Below are 22,640 nucleotides of genomic sequence, written 5' to 3'. Positions count from 1 at the left end.
ATGGCCAGAGGCATGCCCTTGTACACACTGTTCCTATTGAATGAAGGAACCTAACAGAGCCAAAAACATAGCGGGAGTGAACTCAAACTACTATCACTTCCCATCGACTGAGATCCACATTTGTATTTGAAATGCCGTCTGCATTCCTTGATCCGCCTCTCAGTCCTTGTCTTTTCCCCTTCGGTCTCCTGTGCCCTTCAGGCCGGGCCGCATGTGACAGACAGACACTGGTGATAGTGGTGATGCTCCTCCACCCAGTTTCACACCTTGGCTGTCCCTGCCGAGAGTGCCTGGGAAACCACAGGCCACCACCCTGGCGCCAGCCCGCAGTGGCCCAATCAATACCCTTGCATTTCCTGTCCATTTGCTGCAGGTCACGGGAATGGGCCTCATTAATAATTACTGCTTGCGGAGCTTCAAGTGTGCTTCTCGTGGCAGGCCAAGGAAAGCTTTATGACATTTTTCCCTCCTAGATTTGATTTTGCTGTTGCAGTGACATAGCAAAGTAGTAAAGTAGCAAACACAATAAAATAACTCAACAACAGATGACTGGATGTGAACTATTTTAATAGCAAACAGTTAAATTGAGTTTTAAAAGGTGCAATCTGTAGTTTAATTTCTGGTAAACATCTATAGGACTGAGGGGAAGGGTCATTGCGAGTGTTCTGCTCACTGATTGGCTTAAATAGAACAAAGATTGTTTTTCTTGTGTGTGTGTTTGAGCATCAATTGATTGTGCAATTTGTCCTGAGGCCACAAGGGAATGGCGGGGGGTCAGAACTTTGTGACAGTGCTAGCGATGTTCTCCAAGGCTGAGCGTGCCTCAGAGGAAGGGAAACACTGGATGGACTCCAGAGCTTTGTTGCCGTGGTAACGACACAGGTCCATTGTCGAGATGACACCTTCCTCCAACTTGATTGTGGACCGCAGCTGTTGCAGGAAGAGACCATAGGACATGACAGCATTTTTTTAATGTAAGCAAATGTTGAAATAAGCAGCCTATTGTGAATGCGGAGGATGGAACGTGCAGTGGTCATGACAAAACTGTACTTTGGTCATTGGACCCCCCCCTTCCAGACACACTGAGTAATCTTGGGTGTCTTTCCCCCCTGCTGCTCTAGCTCTGTCAGGACATCTTTTTTGCTCAGGGCGTTCTACCTAATGAATTCTGGGACCGAAAAGCCCCTGTGGGCCTTCGCTTAAAAAAACAGCAGACAGGGAGCGTTGCTCCACTGCACTAATGTGTGTGCACGCTCGTCAATTTCGAAACGGGGACACGGGACACTCCAAGGGTCTCCTCCACACTCCATTACTTCCCAAAAAGGCCTTGTCCTTCTCTGTCCACCACTTTCTTTTCCTATGTCGAACAACAGGTGGCAGATATTTCCAAAATATGGTCTGACAGACCATCTCCATGGTTTCAGACTGCATTAAATTTAAGACTAAGAGGAGCAGTGCACAGGGCACACCTAGTGTTTGACACAATATACATTTCAGAGTAAAAGCCCAGGCAAGCGGGACAAATGTATTCTATTCTAAATACTAACCTATAGGGGAATGGTTGTTTATAGTAACTACAATAACTGGGGTGCAGTTAGGAGGATACATTCTCTCCATATCCCCCCTCCTGTCCTCATGAAGGAGATTCTCTGACAATGCCACTGTCTCAGTCGCTCTCTCTCCTCCACAAATAGTCCTAGGTACCTAATCCCCCACGATCTGGTTTCAGACGTGACCAGAGACCCCCCCGCCTCTGTTGTTTCTTCCTGCGCCCCGTCTGTCCCCTCCTTTCCCTCTAACTGACTTTGGGAAGGAAATGTCAAACTTGCGATTGGTTAGAGTGGATATCAACCCTTTCTGAGCATCTTTGATAGTCTTGTAACCCACCTTGCTACCATACCACAATAGCACAATAAACATCCACAGTATGTACATCCACCCTGTTTACCTTTGTATAGTCAATAGTTCCAATAGTTTTTGCCTGTTCACAGAGAGAAAAAGAGAAAGACATTATTTAAAGTAAGTATACACTGTGTACAAAACATGCTCTTTCCATGACAGACTGACCAGGTGAAAGCTATGATCCCTTAATGATGTCACTTGTTAAATCCACTTCAATCAGTGTAGATGAAGGGGAGGGGACAGGTTAAATAATACTTTTTAAGCCTTGAGACAATTGCGACATGGATTGTGTATGTGTACCATTCAGAAGGTGCCTTTGAACGGGGTATGGTAGTAGGTGCCAGGCGCACCGGCTTGTGTCAAGAACTGCAACGCTGCTGGGTTTTTCACGCTCAACAGTTTTCCGTGTGTATCAAGAATGGTCCACCACCCAAAGGACATCCAGCCAACTTGACACAACTGTGGGAAGCATTGGAGACAATATGGGCCAGCATCCCTGTGGAAAGCTTTCGACACCTTGTAGAGTCCATGCCCCGACTAATTGAGGCTGTTCTGAGGGCAAAAGGGGGTGCAACTCAATATTAGGAAGGTGTGCATAATGTTTTGTACACTCGGTGTACATCTTTACCTTGTGGTTATATATACACACAACTTAAACTGTCAGGAAAAAGTAATGGCACAGGATAAGTGGTTCAGTACCTGTTGCAGCTGATGATGCCATCTCTCCTGCCCCACAATCTGCCGGTGGAAAACCACAGGGGCAGAGTTCAAACTGAAGGTGACTGGGTCTGCTGAATTGCTCTTCACAAATGGCTGCAGGTCAGAGTTCAACTAAAGAGTGAGAAATGACAGCATTAGTCAATCATAACAGCCTAATCATGATCCTTACATGTCACATCTCACCAACTACAGCGTTTCCCAAACTCCGTCCTGGTGCACGTTTAGTTTTTTGCCCTAGTACTACCCAGCTGATTTAAAATAATCAAAGCTTGATGATGAGTTGATTATTTAAATCAGCGGTACTATTATGTCGTTTTCACTCACATTTTCACATTTCAGGAAAGACTAAAGGAAAGCAGCACGATTCTTTACTTTTCAGCAAAGCCAATCTTTCAGGTTTCCTGCAGTGTGGTGTATTGGGGTTGTGCCGCAGAGCATCATGGGGGTTTTATGTGTTGAGACCGAGCACATTCTAGATAAATGGTTGAACTGATTCCTGTCTCCCGTCTCATTATTATTGAATTGTTATAAAGACGTGGTTATGAAACCCACAAGAAATAACTAAAGATTGGCAACGAGTCTGAACCGTCGGGAACTATTCTGTCTAGAAGAAGTCGGTTTTTACAGGTGTAAACTGCTATTTTCTGTGGTACAGTCTAGGCTAATGTTAGCACAGTGTATTGCTAGCAAGTGCATAGTCGAGCTATCTAAGAGAGAGAGTTACTGTAGCATCGTCATAGATGGCAGAAAAATATTTGAGACTGACGTCGGAGCGCGAAAACAAAGTGATTAAAAAGGGAGTAAAGGAATGGACGTAAGGAAGAACTTTGGGGAAATTAAGGATGAAACGTCAATTAGTGAAGTGGAGGAAGATCACGTGACTGAGGAAAATATTGCTCTGGTTAAGGACAATATTGACGTGAGTGACAATCAGGAGCCAATTGAGAAATCTAAAATGGCTGGAATTGTTGGAAACATTGGACAGTTTGATGAAAGTATTGAGCAGTGGAGCTCATATACAGAATGGTTTGAAAATTTAGTTATTGCAAATGACATTGATGAGGACAAAATTGTGCCTACATTTTTTTTGTTTAATGGGGCTAAAGACATTTAATTGACTACGCAGTCTGCTACAGCCACACAGGCCAGGTAATAAGACGTGGGGATATTGTGGAAATACTGAAAGGACACTTTTCACCAAAACCACTAGTTATTGCTGAAAAGTTTAGGTTCCACAGAAGAAATCAGGAAGAGGAAGAATCAGTGATGTTTGCTGCTGCATTAATGAAACTATCAGAGCACGGAGTTTAATGATGTTCTAAATGACACCATTAGCGACATAGTATGTGGGCTACGGAGTGAAGCTACACAAGAGACTATTGACTGAAAGTAATCTGACCTTGGCAAAGGACATTGAAGTCAGTGTATATCCATTGAACTAACTGCTAAAGAGGCTCAGCAGTTGAGTTCATCAGGAAAAATGCAGAGAGTTGCAACTGAAAATCAGAGCCAGGGAAATCATGGCACATGCTTCCGCTGTGGCAAAGCGGGACATCAGGCGTCTACATGCTGGTGTAAGGACATGGATTACCGAGCCTATGGTTAAAAGGGCCACATCGAACGAGCTTGCAGAAACAAAAAGAGCTCAGAGAAAACTCAAAATACTGAAAACAAGAAAGAGACATTCCAACCAAAGAAAAGAGACATGTTCACGCTGTTGAGCAGGAGAACACAGCGCGAGCTTGCAGAAAAAAAAAAAAAAAAAAAGAAAAAAAAACACTGAGGTGAGTGACTCATCAGACAGGGAAGTCACACTGAATATAGTGACTGTTTCTGTGGGGCCGCACAGCTACTATGTCTCTCCCTTGTTAGAGGGGCAGCCAGTGCTTATGGAGATTGATAAAGGCTGTATCTCGTGTCAGACACAGTCTACAAAAGACACAAACACCTTCCACTTCAGCCAGCACACATCGTGTTAAAGACTTACACAGGTGAATATGTCACTGTGAGATGCATCACTGATGTCACAGTTCAGTTAAACTGACAAACAGGACAGCGGAGTCACTCACCACCTTCCGGAGACATTTGAAACCCCACCTCTTTAAGGAATACCTGGGATAGGATAAAGTAATCCTTCTACCCCCCCCCTAAAAAATAAATAAAAATAAAAAATAAGATATTGTAAAGTGGTTATCCCACTGGCTATAGGGTGAATGCACCTATTTGTAAGTCGCTCTGGATAAGAGCGTCTGCTAAATGACGTAAATGTAAATGTAAATGTAAACTGAAAAGCTGCCACTATGTCGTGAAAGGAGACAATCCATCACTACTGGGATGTTTGTGTTTAGAGAAAATCACACTGAACTGGCCATCAGTGCGTACAATGGAGACACATGCCTACCCGTCATCTTAAAGAAACATGGGGAAGTCTTTAATGCAGAGCTGCATAGCATGAAATACATTACAGTAAAGGTTAGCATTAAGCTAACCGACGTTTCTGAAAGCATGCCCTGTACCTTATGCTATAAGACCAAAAGTCGAGGCTGACTTGGACACTCTAGTCAAGAACAAAGTACTGGAGCCGGTCAGCATGAGTGAATGGGCAACACCCATCGTACCAGTCCTTAACAAATATGGTGGAATTAGGATATGTGGAGACTTTAAAGTTACCGTTAACCCTGTGTGTTGTTCACTAAGCAGTATCCGCTACCACACACACAACCTTTTCACAGGATTAGCCGGGGTCAAAAGTTCAGCAAGATCGACCTCTGCCAAGCGTACTTGCAGATGCACATGGAAAAAAAGTCAAAGGAGCTTCTGACTGTCGTGACACACACGGGGCTCTTCAGGTACTGTCATCTACCGCTTGTAATCACAAATGCGCCAGTGCTGTTCTAGAGGACGATGGATAAGATCTTGCCAGGAGTACAATGCTACCTGGATGACACCTCGTTACTGGGAAAGACGAAGAGGACCATCTCCAGAACTTGGATGCAACCTTACAGAGACTGAAGGACTCCGAGTTCATAAAGACACACTACATTACGGACTATGAGTTCGTACGGACATACAGTGGGGAAAAAAAGTATTTAGTCAGCCACCAATTGTGCAAGTTCTCCCACTTAAAAAGATGAGAGAGGCCTGTAATTTTCATCATAGGTACACGTCAACTATGACAGACAAAATGAGAATTTTTTTTCCAGGAAATCACATTGTAGGATTTTTTATGAATTTATTTGCAAATTATGGTGGAAAATAAGTATTTGGTCACCTACAAACAAGCAAGATTTCTGGCTCTCACAGACCTGTAACTTCTTCTTTAAGAGGCTCCTCTGTCCTCCACTCGTTACCTGTATTAATGGCACCTGTTTGAACTTGTTATCAGTATAAAAGACACCTGTCCACAACCTCAAACAGTCACACTCCAAACTCCACTATGGCTAAGACCAAAAGAGCTGTAAAAGGACACCAGAAACAAAACTTTAGACCTGCACCAGGCTGGGGAAGACTGAATCTGCAATAGGTAAGCAGCTTGGTTTGAAGAAATCAACTGTGGGAGCAATTATTAGGAAATGGAAGACATACAAGAACACTGATAATCTCCCTCGATCTGGGGGCTCCATGCAAGATCTCACCCCGTGGGGTCAAAATGATCAAAAGAACGGTGAGCAAAAATCCCAGAACCACACGGGGGACCTAGTGAATGACCTGCAGAGAGCTGGGACCAAAGTAACAAAGCCTACCATCAGTAACACACTACGCCGCCAGGGACTCAAATCCTGCAGTGCCAGATGTGTCCCCCTGCTTAAGCCAGTACATGTCCAGGCCCGTCTGAAGTTTGCTAGAGTGCATTTGGATGATCCAGAAGAGGATTGGGAGAATGTCATATGGTCAGATGAAACCAAAATATAACTTTTTTGGTAAAAAGTCAACTCGTCGTGTTTGGAGGACAAAGAATGCTGAGTTGCATCCAAAGAACACCATACCTACTGTGAAGCATGGGGGGTGGAAACATCATGCTTTGGGGCTGTTTTTCTGCAAAGGGACCAGGACGACTGATCCGTGTAAAGGAAAGAATGAATGGGGCCATGTATCGTGAGATTTTGAGTGAAAACCTCCTTCCATCAGCAAGGGCATTGAAGATGAAACGTGGCTGGGTCTTTCAGCATGACAATGATCCCAAACACACCGCCCGGGCAACGAAGGAGTGGCTTCGAGAAGAAGCATTTCAAGGTCCTGGAGTGGCCTAGCCAGTCTCCAGATCTCAACCCCATAGAAAATCTTTTGGAGGGAGTTGAAAGTCCGTGTTGCCCAGCGACAGCCCCAAAACATCACTGCTCTAGAGGAGATCTGCATGGAGGAATGGGCCAAAATACCAGCAACAGTGTGTGAAAACCTTGTGAAGACTTACAGAAAACGTTTGACCTGTGTCATTGCCAACAAAGGGTATATAACAAAGTATTGAGAAACTTTTTGTTATTGACCAAATACTTATTTTCCACCATAATTTGCAAATAAATTCATTAAAAAATCCTACAATGTGATTTTCTGGAGAAAAAAAAATCTCGTTTTGTCTGTCATAGTTGACGTGTACCTATGATGAAAATTACAGGCCTCTCTCATCTTTTTAAGTGGGAGAACTTGCACAATTGGTGGCTGACTAAATACTTTTTTTCCCCACTGTACACTACATGACCAAATGTATATGGACACCTGCTTGTCGAACATCTCATTCCAAAATCATGGGCATTAATACGTAGTTGGGGCCCCCCTTTGCTGCTATAAACAGCCTCCACTCTTCTGGGAAGGCTTTCCACTAGAGGTTGGAACATTGCTGTGGAGACTTCCATTCAGCCACAAAAACATTAGTGAGGTTGGGCACTGATGTTGGGCGATTAGGCCTGGCTCGCAGTCGGCTTTCCAATTAATCCCAAAGGTGTTCGATGGGGTTGAGGTCAGGGCTCTGTGAAGCCCAGTCAAGTTCTTCCATACCGATATCTACAAACCATTTCTGTATGGACCTCGCTTTGTGCACTGGGGCATTGTCATGCTGAAACAGGAAAGGGCTTTCCCCAAACTGTTGCCACAAAGGTGGAAGCACAGAATCGTCTAGAATGTCATTGTATGCTATAGCGTTAACATTTTCCTTCACTGGAACTAAGGGGCCTAACCCGAACCGTGAAAAACAGTCCCAGACTATTATCCTTCTCCACCAAACTCTACAGTTGGCACTATGCATTGGGGCAGGTAGCGTTCTCCTGCCATCCGCCAAACCCAGATTAGTCCATCAGGCTGCCAGATGAAACTTGATTCATCACTCCAGAGAACGCGTTTCCACTGCTCAGGAGTCCAATGGCGGCAAGCTTTACACCACTCCAGCCGACGCTTGGCATTGCGCATGGTGATCTTAGGCTTGTGTGCGGCTGCACGGCCATGGAAACCCATTTCATGAAGCTCCGACTAACAGTTCTCGTGTTGACGTTGCTTCCAGAGGCAGTTTGGAACTCGGTAGTGAGTGTTGCAACTGAAGAAAGACGTTTTTAAGCGCTACGCGGTTCAGCACTCGGCGGTCACGTTCTGTGAGCTTGTGTGGCCTACCAATTTGCGGCTGAGCCATTGTTGCTCCTAGACGTTTCCACTTCACAATAACAACACTTAAAGTTGACCGGGGCAGCTCTAGCAGGGCAGAAATTTGACTTGTTGGAAAGGTGGCATCTTATGACGGTGCCACGTTGAAAGTCACTGTGCTCTTCAGTAAGGCCATTCTACTGCAAATGTTTGTCAATGGAGATTGCATGGCTGTGTGCTCGATTTTATTCACCTGTCAGCAACGGTGTGGCTGAAATCGCCGAATCCACTAATTTGAAGGGGTGTCCACATACTTTTGTATATATAGCATATGTGCATTTTTCCAATCATCGGTTGAATACCTTGGACACATAGTCAACACCATGGACCTTCCGTCCAAGGTCAAGGCTCCTCAGAACGTGAGCCAACTACATTCTTTCCTGGGGTTATTGAATTACTAAGGACGCTTTATTCCGAGCTTAGCAATAAAGCTGAAGCCGCTGCATCAGTTGCTTTGTCAGGACAAAACATGGAAATGGACAGATTCTGAGGAAGCAATCGTGAAAACCAAGGAAACACTTCTGAAATCTGATGCACTGACACACTTCGACCCGTCAATGCCCATCCAACTAGCTTGTGATGCTAGTACCTATAGTGTGGGAGCAGTCGTGTCCCCTATCATGCCTTCAGGTGAAGTCTATCGTTTTCGCATTAGGACATTGAACAAAGCAGAAACTAACTATGCACAGATAGGCATTGTTTTTGGAGTGCGTAAGTTTCACAAGTATCTGTACGGGAGGAAGTTCACCCTTCTTACAGATCATCGTCCGCTGACGAGCATATTTGGACCGCATACTGGGATTCCATCACTTGCTGCAAAGCACATCAAAAGCTGCAAGGCAGAACTGGAACGCAGATGGATTTTTCAGGTTACCACTACCTGTGGTCAAGCCAGAGTCCTGCAAAGTGGACATCTTATACTTTAGACAAGTGGAAAACGCACCAGTCACTTCAGCACAAGTGCGGAGAAACACCAGAAATGACCCGGTGGTATCTGAAGTGAAGGATATCATTATCAAAAGGTAGAGCCGCAGGAGATGCTCCGGAACTAAAACCGTACCTTTCCAGGAGAACTGAGCCGTCAGTACAGTCCGGTTGTCTGCTGTGGGGGAGGAGAGTTATCATTCCGCCTTCGCTGAAGAAACCAGTGTTGCAACAGCTACACTTAGGTCATTGTGTTTTTTTAACGAAGGAAATGGCACAAAGCTACTTCTGATGGCCTGGATTGGATGGAAGCATTGAGGAGAAAGCGAAAACGTATTCCTCATGTGAGAAGGTTCGCAACATACAGTGGGGGAAAAAAGTATTTAGTCAGCCACCAATAGTGCAAGTTCTCCCACTTCAAAAGATGAGAGAGGCCTGTAATTTTTATCATAGGTACACGTCAACTATGACAGACAAAATGAGAAAAAAATATCCAGAAAATCACATTGTAGGATTTTTAATGAATTTATTTGCAAATTATGGTGGAAAATAAGTATTTGGTCAATAACAAAAGTTTCTCAATACTTTGTTATATACCTTTTGTTGGCAATGACACATGTCAAACGTTTTCTGTAAGTCTTCACAAGGTTTTCACACACTGTTGCTGGTATTTTGGCCCATTCCTCCATGCAGATCTCCTCTAGAGCAGTGATGTTTTGGGGCTGTCGCTAAGCAACACGGACTTTCAACTCCCCTCCAAAGATTTTCTATGGGGTTGAGATCTGGAGCCTGGCTAGGCCACTCCAGGACCTTGAAATGCTTCTACTGAAGCCACTCCTTCGTTGCCCGGCGGTGTGTTTGGGATCATTGTCATGCTGAAAGACCCAGCCACGTTTCATCTTCAATGCCCTTGCTGATGGAAGGAGGTTTTCACTCAAAATCTCACGATACATGGCCCCATTCATTATTTCCTTTACACGGATCAGTCGTCCTGGTCCCTTTGCAGAAAAACAGCCCCAAAGCATGATGTTTCCACCCCCATGCTTCACAGTAGGTATAGTGTTCTTTGGATGCAACTCAGCATTCTTTGTCCTCCAAACACGACTGAGTTGAGTTTTTACCAAAAAGTTATATTTAGGTTTCATCTGACCATATGACATTCTCCCAATCCTCTTCTGGATCATCCAAATGCACTCTAGCAAACTTCAGACGGGCCTGGACATGTACTGGCTTAAGCAGGGGGGACACGTCTGGCACTGCAGGATTTGAGTCCCTGGCGGCGTAGTGTGTTACTGATGGTAGGCTTTGTTACTTTGGTCCCAGCTCTCTGCAGGTCATTCACTAGGTCCCCCCGTGTGGTTCTGGGATTTTTGCTCACCGTTCTTGTGATCATTTTGACCCCACGGGGTGGGATCTTGCGTGGAGCCCCAGATCGAGGGAGATTATCAGTGGTCTTTTATGTCTTCCATTTCCTAATAATTGCTCCCACAGTTGATTTCTTCAAACCAAGCTGCTTACCTATTGCAGATTCAGTCTTCCCAGCCTGGTGCAGGTCTACAATTTTGTTTCTGGTGTCCTTTGACAGCTCTTTGGTCTTGGCCATGGTGGAGTTTGGAGTGTGACTGTTTGAGGTTGTGGACAGGTGTCTTTTATACTCATAATAAGTTCAAACAGGTGCCATTAATACAGGTAACGAGTGGAGGACAGAGGAGCCTCTTAAAGAAGAAGTTACAGGTCTGTGAGAGCCAGAAATCTTGCTTGTTTGTAGGTGACCAAATACTTATTTTCCACCATAATTTGCAAATAAATTCATTAAAAATCCTACAATGTGATTTTCAGGAAAAAAAATTCTCAATTTGTCTGTCATAGTTGATGTGTACCTATGATGAAAATTACAGGCCTCTCTCATCTTTTTAAGTGGGAGAACTTGCACAATTGGTGGCTGACTAAATACTTTTTTTCCCCACTGTACCTCAACTTGCATCTCTTCATCCGTGGGATTGGCCGGAGGAGGCGTGGCAACGCATACACGTCGACTTCGCAGGTCCATTTGAAGACAGAATGTTTCTCGTGGTTGTGGATGCTCATAGCAAGTAGATGTTGCCATCATGAGGTCTACTACTGCAGAGAACACCATCGGGAAGTGTTTAGTCGTTTCGGATCGCCACTCAAACTCATTAGCAACAATGGACCGCAGCTAGTGTCCCAAGAAATGGCTACGTTCCTACAGCTAAATGGTGTACAGCACATCAGGTCCACCCCGTATCATCCATCTACAAACGGTCTGGCGGAGAGGTTCATACAGACCATGAAACATGCATTGAAAGCGTTTTAGAGTCAAGGGAAGCTGCACCAACGCTTGAACAGCTTTCTGCTATCCTACAGGAACAAGCCTCATGCAACCAACAAGGCTTTGCCTGCTTTGCTACTCATGAAGAGGGCGCTATGCACAAGCTTCAACCTACTCAAACCTCAGAACGCAAAAGGAGTGCGACGTCAACAGGAGAGTCAAGTCAAACGTTGTGAACTGAGAATCCTGGAGAAACTGTCTTAGCTAGGAACTACCTCAACGGACCAAAGTGGGTTCCTGCTACAGTCATTTCTCAGACTGGTCCTGTGTCCTACACTTACCAGACTGCAGAGGACGTAATCTGGAAAAGTCACTGTTGAGTAAAGCAACACCAACAGAACCACCAGTCAGGAACTGTTACTGAGTGACACCCTGACTCAGCAGTCGTCACCTAGGGGCTCACAGTCAACTTCTCAGGACTGTTGTTCATAATGACAATTTAAGTAGGAGGGGAGGGGAGGAGAGGAGGTGTATTGGGGTTGTGCCGTGGAGCATCATGGGGGTTGAATGTGTTGAGACCGAGTACGTTCTAGATCAGGGATGGGCAACTGGCCACGGATCAATTAAAAAAAACGTTTTTTGGGCAACTCAGTCGAGGTCTCAACTTAGAATAGTAGAATACACAAGATGCAATTTCGAAATTTGATTGTGGATCAGTAGTTTGTCTCTTGTTATGTCAGTCACTGACAGTCACTCAATTAGCCCATGTCAACTACATTTTTTTGACTGGCAAGTTAAAGTTAGTCTAGCGGCCAGCTATCTAAACTTGTAGTAATCATGGTCGAATTACTGACCGGGGGGCCCCCATTGATTTTGTTAGTCACTCTCACTCCGAGTGTGTGAAGCACCGCCGCAACGAGTTATATTTTACAGTGAAGGCTGCAGCAGAAGCAAACTCCTTTGTCTGCAACTCTTTCGTCCGCCCACACACGCAGGCTGGGGAACAACTTGTGTGCGCGATTGGCTGGGGCTTGACAGCTGGCTGGTGGCTCCGTGAGGAAACTTGTTTAAACCTGTCTGAAGGCTCTCATATTGGTTCGCTTATGCCCCAAAATAAATGTTAAAATTGGCAATTGTTTTTATATAACTTTGTTCATATGGGCAGAATATTGTATAAAAAAATAAATAAAAATGTGCTGCATTCTTTGCCTTCCTTTTAGACAGAATAAATAAAACGGGGGTGGTGAGAATAACTTCAAAAAATGTAATCCATAGGCCTAAGCCTACTAATACATTAATGAATAAATAAAACATTTGCAAAGAAAAGTTTTCAACCTTGTAATAATTCATTTTCTTTCAATTTGCTGTATATAATCTGATTATCAGTATAATAAAACTAGGCCTATGATGAGTTTTTTTTTTCCCGATATGAAAAGGAGACGGAAATATGACTGACCTGCACACATAGCAAAGTGTCCAGATGGCCGTGAGCTGATTGACCGTTAGGCTAGGTGTGAATGTTCTGAAAGCTTAATTCTAATCAATCATGAATACAATAAGAAACCCATCGACCCCTTATCTGGGGCATCAGTGGGACAAAAGTCTTGCTGAGTCTATTACATTTTACATTTTAGTCATTTAGCAGACGCTCTTACCCAGAGCGACTTACAGGAGCAATTAGGGTTAAGTGCCTTGCTCAAGGGCACAGACAGATTTTTCACCTAGTCGGCTCGGGGATTAGAACCAGTGACCTTTCGGTTACTGGCACAACGCTCTTAACCACTAAGCTACCTGCCGCCCCACTAAGCTACCTGCCGCTCCCTATGAGATGGTGCACTATTAACGGCAGCACCGCTTTATCAAATGTTCATATTGAGATTTTAGGCTACACTGTGAAAACTGTTTTCATGGGCACACAAATCCAAAATGATGTATACGGTTGCAAAATCGAATGCTTCTAACCGAAAGAGTCACCTAACTTGTGTGGTTCTTCAATTGGCTATGCATTGGCTTGACCTACTTGTTGGATGCACATTTGGTATCCAGCTGTTTATTTAGGCCATCATCAGCTGATCCAGGAAATATTTTTCTGAATGACAGTCAAGTGACAAACAGCTGTTGTGATATAGCACATGATGCAAAAACAGCCAGTGCGGAAACATTGTGTTCGGATGAATGTCCAGAATATGTTGACGTCTCGTTTGTTGCCCCAGTGAAGGCAGTTGTGATCCATGTTGGATCCAATACCCCTACATTTATGTTGATTATCTGCTATTGTTTGCTTGATTTACAGCAGGGTCTAGAAGATTTAACAGAGAAAGCATCAAGGTAATGAGTTAATGTTTTCATATGTTTCTGTGCATCGGATTGGACACCAGAGGTACAGTAGGCTACTGTGTGTAGTTGTGTAGGATAGCCTAGGCTATTGCGTGAACACCCAACAGCATTTTCCTTTCTATTATTCAGAACATTTAATGCAACAAATGAGTAGCCTAGTGGGCTTATAAACAAAATGATTTGGTGAATATGAATGACGTAAATAATGATGATGGTGAGAGCCCAGAAACAGATGGACTCTGATACCTTTCATCATAGAAGCTATTGTTACTTTGTGTCTCTAAAATCACAATGTTTCCATTTCTATTGTCATGTGACAGTCTTTTTTAATTTATTGAAACAACCAAATATCGGCCTTTTACCAGATCTGAATATTTTAGGGTGAACTGGTTATTTTCATAAATTCGGTAGCCTATGCTACAAAATATAATATTCTGCCCATATGAACACATTTATTTTAGGCCATAGCCTAAAGAACAGCTACATTATTTATTGAAAAGCAGCAAATAGACAACGTTTAATAAAAAATTAAAAAATAATCAAACAGAAACCGGCAGTAGGCTACAGCTCAGTTTCCCCACCAAATACAAGTCAACTCGATGAATCTCGACGACATTGAGTGCGCAGGGGGGTCTGTACGCAGCATAGTACCGTCCACAAAAAGTTTTGCTCGACAAGACACGTAAGCCTCTCACTCAGATATCATATTAAAAACTGCTAACATTTATTTCCACCCTTTGGCAAAATGTGTAGAATTGCAGGAAATTAACTAAAATGTTTTGCTTGCAAGGTGGGGAGGGAGGACCCCCAACAAAATGTTGCTTAGGGCCCCCTAAAGGCTAGGGCCGGCTCTGACTGCATGTGTGTGTGTATTGATGTGGGTACACAGACCCGCGAGTCACTGCAGCCCCTCATGATGAGTTCAGAGTTTTGGTGGCCCCCACCACCCTTTAAAGTTTCCCATCCTTGTTCTAGATAATGGTTGAACTGATTCCTGTCTTCAGTCTCATCATTATTTAATTGTTATAAAGACGAAACCCACGAGACATAACATGCTGTACTTGCCTTGTGGCCCAGTGATAGATGCTTGCCATATTTGTAGGCCAGTCCTTGGGCATCTTTGTCATGTTTGGCGAGCTCCATCGCTGCCTGACAGCTTTTCGCCAGCAAGGCACCATGGGACAAGAACCTCTGCTCCTCCCACGTGACCATGTTGATGTCATCAGTCAGGCTATTGTCCTGAAAATAGCAGTTTACATCAAACGTTATGTATTCTGACTGTTGCCATTGTGTAGAAGTACATTTTTATCCTAGTAGTAGCCTTTTGCAGGAATATATGATGACAGTCTTATTCATAACAAGAACAAGTAGCTTAATATAATAAGATGCAATCATTTCCTGTTAGTGTGAAGAGCGAAAATATATTTATTTTATCTTTGCGTTCTAAAATAATTAGAAATAAGCATCTATTTCCTATTATTTATTTCATTTCCATGAACATTGCAGAATAGACTGATGGTTTCATATTGGCGAAATAGCCTATAGGCCTACAACAACTTAGGATAGGCTACCATTTGTCCCATCTTTTAATTTAATTGGACCCACTTCACAGTAGTAAATAGATAAGCTATTTCAAGTAGTTTGCTCTATTTGATCCGATCCGAAGCGCAGTTTAAAATCGTTAGGAGTTTATTGACGCACCTGTGCATCAATCTAAGTAACATAATAAAAAATCCCCATAAAAATCCGTTAGTTTAAGCTAGAGATATATTTTTGCATGGGCTGCGTCTCAATCCACCGCATCCGCCTTCCTCATCCGCGGTGGAAGGTGGCCGAGCTACAGCGCTGTTTGTTAGACCATGAGAAAATCTTAAAATAACTCCATATGTTAGCTTAGTAGACCCGATTTTCGGGAGGTCTCAGGTCTGACAAATACTGCTGTAGCTCAGCCACCTTCAACTGCAGACGCAGCCATGCAAAAAACATCTCTCTAGCTTAAACTGACGGATTTTGATAGGGATTTTTTTATTATGTTACTTTGATTGACGCACAGATGGATTATTAATGGTAGAACAGACGGTGCACCTTTTCCATTGACGTTTGTAGGCTACTACGTCTGAATACTGTAATGTGACATTTCTCGAGTAGACAGTATTTCATTTATTAACATAATACATGTTACTAACCATTGCGGAATAAATTCCTTACCTTTTCTGGCCATGATGAGTTTATATTCCCCAAGTAGCCATACAGCATATTACTATGCACATCACTCATTGTGCCTATTGGATATTATATAATTTAAAGTTTTTGCATCTGAAAGGGAGCGCGGTTTATAACATACAGTAGAATTTAACAGGTAAACAGATGGTTGATCTTTTGCATTGAAGTGTGTAGGCTACCACTGTAGGTATGCCTACCGTAGTAAAACAAATCAAAGTAGACAATGTTTCAGAATTCACGGGCCGTGCAGCATATTTAGCATATTTTGGGAAAAAGTAAATGCAAAACATTATTGAAATCAAACGATCTGTTTACAGGTCCACAACAATGTGTACTTATTTTTGTCTTTCAGACACTGTCAGATACAGCAAATGTCACTGCAAAAGAAAACATTCTGCCAACCTCTCCAAAAACATATGATGAAGTTTGCCATGCATTGCTATTTCCTATTTCTTGGCCTAATTCCAATACTTCCAAAGTACAGTGCATTCGGAAAGTATTCAGACCCCTTGACTTTTTCCAGCCTTATTCTAAAATGGATTTTTTTCCCTCATCAATCTACACACAATACCCCATAATGACAAAGCAAAAAGCGGTTTAGACATTTTTACATAAGTATTCAGACCCTTTACTCAGTACTTTGTTGAAGCACCTTTGGCAGCGATTACGGCCTCAAGTATTCTTGGGTATGACGCTACAAGCTTCGCACACCTGTATTTGGGGAGTTTCTCTCATTCTTCTCTGCAGATCCTCTCAAGCTCTGTCAGGTTGGATGGGGAGCGTCGCTGCACAGCTATTTTCAGGTCTCTCCAGAGATGTTTGATCGGGTTCAAGTCCGGGCTCTGGCTGGGCCACTAAAAGGACATTCAGAGACTTGTCCCAAAGCCACTCCTGCGTTGTCTTGGCTGTGTGCTTAGGGTTGTTATCCTGTTGGAAGGTGAACCGTCGCCCCAGTCTGAGGTCCGGAGCGCTCTGGAGCAGATTTTCATCAAGGATCTCTCGATCCTGACTAGTCTCCCAGTCCCTGTCGCTGAAAAACATCCCCACAGCATGATGCTGCCCCCACCATGTTTCACCGTAGGGATGGTGCCAGGTTTCCTCCAGAAGTGACACTTGGCAATCTTGATTTCACCAGACCAGAGAATCTTTTCTCATGGTCTGAGAGTCCTTTAGGTGCCTTTTGGCAAACTCCAAGCGGGCTGTCATGTGCCTTTTACTGAGGAGTGGCTTCCGTCTGGCCACTCTACCATAAAGGCCTGATTGGTGGAGTGCTGCAGAGATGGTTGTCCTTGTGGAAGGTTCTCCCATTTCCACAGTGGAACTCTGGACCTCTGTCAGAGTGACCATTGGGTTCATGGTTACCTCCCTGACAAAGGCTCTTCTCCCCCGATTGCTCAGTTTGGCCAGGCGGCCAGCTCTAGGAAGAGTCTTGGTGGTTCCAAACTTCTTCCATTTAAGAATGATGGAGGCCACTGTGTTTTCGGGGACCTTCAATGCTGCAGACATTTTGTGGTACCCTTCCCCAGATCTGTGCCTCGACACAATGCTGTCTCAGAGCTCTACGGACAATTCCTTCGACCTCATGGCTTGGATTTTGCTCTTGAATCTCTTGATCCTCTCCCTGATAATACCTTGCTAGTTACTTTTGATGTTGAGTCGTTCTATACGAATATTCCACACGAGGGCGGTATTGAAGCCATGGAACATTTTCTTCTGCAACATGACCCAAATGAACTACCTTCCAGTGCATGCATTATAACATTGGCTGAAATAGTACTCACACACAACTACTTAATGTTTCTAAATGATTTCTTTATTCAGACGAAGGGTACTGCTATGGGATCCCCTATGGCTTCTAACTATGCTAATTTGCATGTAGGTGACATGGAGAAACAGTCCATTTTCAATCCTCTCAAAAATGTTTTCTTGCCTAACATTATTATTTGGAAACGGTACATTGATGATATTTTTGTTCTATGGAGGGGTGATTTAAAAACAGCTCCAGGCATTCCATGCTTTTCTTAACTCTTGTTCTGAGCACCTGAGATTTACTATGCAATCTGACACACAATCTTCTGATTTTGTGTGAGGATAATGTTCTATACACTGATCTTTACAGGAAACCTACTGATCGTAACAGTTTGTTGAGGGCTGATAGTTGTCACCCGCTTTCCTTGAAAAACTGTTTGCCCTACAGCCAATTATGTCTAATCAAAATAATTTCTAAAAACCAAATCAGATTTCGACTGAAATATGGCTGCGACGCAAAGAAAATTCAAGGAGAGGGGGTACATAAATGGTCAGATTAACACTGCTATTGAGAAAATTCAAAACAAATTGAGACTTGACCTCTTTCAGGGACAGTCTCGCAAAAATAAGCATTATTGCGTTCTAACTACACGCTATTCAAAGTGCACTGAACAAATTAAGGGAATCGTTCACAAACATTGGCACATTCTAAGATCCGATGACAGTATTGGAAATGTGTTTTCGGACCCTCCCTTGGTTGTATTCTCGCGGGGCAGAAACATCAGAGATCAATTGGTAAACTCGGATTTACCACCCCTAAATATCCCTGTACAACGTCTATTTGCGCCTCTACCGGATGGAAACTACAAGTGTAACGGATCTCGGAGCAACGTAGCACCATTAGGTGCAAAAACTCGACATACCCAGTCGCTGCCCACTTTTTGGAAGCGAACCACTCGATTTCGTCCCTACGTTATATCGGCATCGAACATGTCACCCTGCCTAGGAGAGGGGGTGACCTCGACAACTTATTGTTAAAACGAGAGGCTACCTGGATCTTTAATTTAAAGACCCTTGCTCCCTTCGGTCTCAACGTATACTTTGATTTGAAGCCATTCTTGTGATTATTGTGATTTTGCTATTCATTGTAAATGTTTGTGGGCCTATTTGGCAAGTTGTATCTATGATCGTATGCTATACATGTTTTTTGTAAGTTCTGTTGATCTGTGAATTAACCAATGCTATTAGGCCACACCCGGCCATGATTACAGACACCTGCGTGTGTCCTTTGACACTATATAAACTAGTGACCCGCAGTGTTTGTTATTATACCCTGATGAAGACAGCTTGTCTGTCGAAACGTTGGTTATTAGGATATTACATTATTGCATCTGAGCTCCTAGAGTGTGCGGCTCTCCTTTTCTTTTTCATTGGTTTTTGCTCTGACAGGCACTGTCAACTGTGGGACCTTATATAGACAGGTGTGTGCCTTTCCAAATCATGTCCAATCAATTGAATTTACCACAGGTGGACTCCAAGTTGTAGAAACATCAAGGATGATCAATGGAAACAGGATGCACCTGAGCTCAATTTCGAGTCTCATAGCAAAAGGTCTGAATACTCATGGAAAATAATATATCTGTTTTTTATTTTTAATACATTTGCAAAATAATTCTAAAAACCTGTTTTCACTTTGTCATTATGGGGTATTGTGTGTAGATTGATGAGGAAAACAATAATTTGATCCATTTTAGAATAAGGCTGTAACATAACAAAATGTGGAAAAGGGGTCTGAATACTTTCCGAATGCACTGTATACAGCAAATAAGGGCATAATTGTCACCATAAAAGTTATAATGCTCGTTCACGCGTGCAACACTTTCACAACAGGTCTGATTTATAATGGGAAACAGGCGTATGTATGGCTCGCGGCAAGTTTATAAATCTCAATATTTTTGTGCGCACACCGATATTTAGTGTTACATTTACACAACGGTTATAAATGAGGCCCCTGGCCTCTGTCACAGCTTTTCTTCTTAAATCATCTTGTGGAGTCCCAGGAAAAGCCAGAATAGTCTCAAAAGCTTGTTGGACACTTACTTTGACTTATTTTCTTTAATCTACTAATAGCCTATTGGACGAGAGATCCATGATTGCTCTTGCTTGCTGAATGTAAAATAGCCTACAGCATTAAAAACGGGCGGGAAGTTGGAAAGGAGAAGCCCATATTTTCCTATATCCAATCTTAACACTGGGCTACATCCTGACAAAATACATCATATGAGTGGCCTGCTAATGTACCTTTCTGGCAGCCTGGTCTCACAGACTAGACGTAACATAGTAAATGTAAATAGGAGCCACTCAAATTAGTATGATTTGCTTTGTTTGGTATGATTGCATAAGACAGATACTTAAAAGGAAAGGTTCACCCATTTTGAATGTTATATTGTTTTTGTGCATCTCTGAGTGATGTTCTATCGATTCCCTGGGTAATTTCATGTTTTCATGTAAATCTGAGTTATTGGCGTTCAAGCAGGCAGAAATCCGGCCAGTATGAAGTAACACTGTGATAAAGTCACTCTCACTACACTGGAAGTTAATAGGAATACGACTTCTAGATTGCAAAAACGTTTATCATACATGTCAGATTTCAATACAGTCCGATGTCATAACTCAGGAGGATGTCTTCTCTCGAATGAGCTATCGATCATATTTTTGCTATATTCCTACCTTGAGAAATGTATAATTTAACAGAGGGTCTAGCACATTTTTCCTATTTGTCTGCCTCTTTAGTCCAGGGTGCGTTGCCAGAGATATTATAGAAAGGAGATAGGAATCCAATGAATGAAGGAACGTATAATGCCCCACCCAACAGACTGTCGACCAATTGCGTTCACGTTGCCATGCTACGTCACACGGTTGCTAAGCTAATTGTCTCAAAGTCAGTGTATAGTTCGAGAAACGGGCCTATTTTCCTCTAAAGTATGTAATGTCACGATTACAAAGCTATACGATATTACAGATAGCAAGTTAATTATCTCACATCTCGGAAAACATTTGTAATGTTGTGCTTCTTGTAGACAAAATGTGTGCTAATGTTGGGTTTTTGAGCTAGTGCCATTCACTCCTTGAAGGAGAGCACTCCTTGTCCCAGAATCGCACAGAATGCACCGCGCGGCCTATTGACGTAGCATGGGCAACGTTTCCCATCTCCTCAAAAATATATCTGCAGTTGCAAATGTTAAGACTCCACTCTGTGAGGCACAACGATCTGCAGGTTGAACATTGTGAGATAGTAGACTCCTAAATTGATAGTGCAGTTTGTTTAGGTGAGTTTACAGCTAACTAGCTACTTGTAACTAGCTATACTGTAGCTGGCGAGGGTGTCCCTGGTAGTGGTATGGAAATTGTCTTACCTCCAAACTGTTGGGCATCTCATGGTAGATTCCCTGCACCAAGTCACCAATGGCACTCGAGATCAACTCCACAACCTGTCAAACACAAAAGAAAAAAGCTTTGGTTAACCACCATGAAAGCACTTTATGTAGTATTGAAATTGCTCTAAAGAGAGATGGTGATGGTATAGGGCAGGGTTCCAACTGGATTGTATTTGGCCCCCCATGTTTTCTGAGCAAATAACTCCAGCTCCAAGTGATTTTAATGTTGGAAATCTGTTCCCCAAAGTATTCCCACGCATAATAGAAAGATATGTGATAGTATACAAATGTAAGCAAGGTTTGAAACTATTATGTTTTAGTCATTGGGTAACACTTTACTTGACACCCAGCATCATGACACGGTCATAACAATGTCATAACAGCTGACATAACTTGTCATAATATGGTCAGAACACTGTCATGACATATATTTCTCATCGACGGGGGCTGTAGTGGAACAGGTTGAGAGCTTCAAGTTCCTTGGTGTCCACATCACCAACGAACTATCATGGTCCAAACACACCAAGACAGTCGTGAAGAGGGCATGACAAAGCCTATTCCCCCTCAGGAGACTGAAAAGATTTGCATGGGTCCTCAGATCCTCAAAAGGTTCTACAGCTGCATCATCGAGAGCATCCTGACTGGTTGCATCACCGCCTGGTATGGCAACTGCTCGGCCTCCGACCGCAAGGCACTACAGAGGGTAGTGCGTTCGACCCAGTACATCACTGGGGCCAAGCTTTCTGCCATCCAGGACCTCTATACCAGGCGGTGTCAGAGGAAGGCCCTCAAAATTGTCAAAGACTCCAGCCACCCTAGTCATAGACTGTTCTCTCTGCTACCGCACGACAAGCGGTACCAGAGCGCCAAGTCTAGGTCCAAAAGGCTTCTCAACAGCTTCTACCCCCAAGCCATAAGACTCCTGAACAGCTAATCATACCCGGACTATTTGCACTGCCCCCCCACCACCACCCCATCTTTTTACGCTGCTGCTACTCTGTTAATTATTTATGCATAGTCACTTTAACTCTACCCACATGTACAGTTGAAGTCAGAAGTTTACATACACTTAGGTTGGAGTCATTAAAACTCATTTTTCAACCACTCCACACATTCTTTGTTAACAAACTATAGTTTTGGCAAGTCGGTAAGGGCATCTACTTTGTGCATGACACAAGTACTTTTTCCAACAATTGTTTACAGACAGATTATTTCACTTATAATTCACTGTATCACAATTCCAGTGGGTCAGAAGTTTGCATACACTAAGTTGACTGTGCCTTTAAGCAGCTTGGAAAATTCCAGAAAATGATGTCATGTCAATTGGAGGTGTACCTGTAGATGTATTTCAAGGCCTACCTTCAAACACAGTGCCTCTTTGCTTGACATCTTTGCAAAATCAAAAGAAATCAGCCAAGACCTCAGAAAGA

General features: G+C 43.2%; 1 protein-coding gene across 1 annotated transcript in view; it reads right to left on the bottom strand.

The window, feature by feature from the left end:
* Positions 1–546: 546 nt before the first annotated feature.
* The window catches only part of LOC121539438 (all trans-polyprenyl-diphosphate synthase PDSS2-like), a 62,057-nt gene continuing 39,963 nt past the window's right edge, over positions 547–22,640 (bottom strand). Inside the window, exons 4-8 of the mRNA XM_041847938.1 lie at positions 21,190–21,264; positions 14,867–15,040; positions 2,602–2,733; positions 1,949–1,981; positions 547–930 (exon numbers count right to left, since the gene is read on the bottom strand). Of these exons, the coding sequence (XP_041703872.1) occupies positions 775–930; positions 1,949–1,981; positions 2,602–2,733; positions 14,867–15,040; positions 21,190–21,264 (570 nt within the window). The 3' untranslated portion in view covers positions 547–774. The remainder of the gene's footprint in view (positions 931–1,948; positions 1,982–2,601; positions 2,734–14,866; positions 15,041–21,189; positions 21,265–22,640) is intronic.

This window comes from Coregonus clupeaformis, chromosome 25 (genome assembly GCF_020615455.1).
Source record: "Coregonus clupeaformis isolate EN_2021a chromosome 25, ASM2061545v1, whole genome shotgun sequence".
Classification (NCBI taxonomy): Eukaryota; Metazoa; Chordata; class Actinopteri; order Salmoniformes; family Salmonidae; genus Coregonus; species Coregonus clupeaformis.
This window is presented reverse-complemented; position numbering and strand designations above follow the sequence as displayed.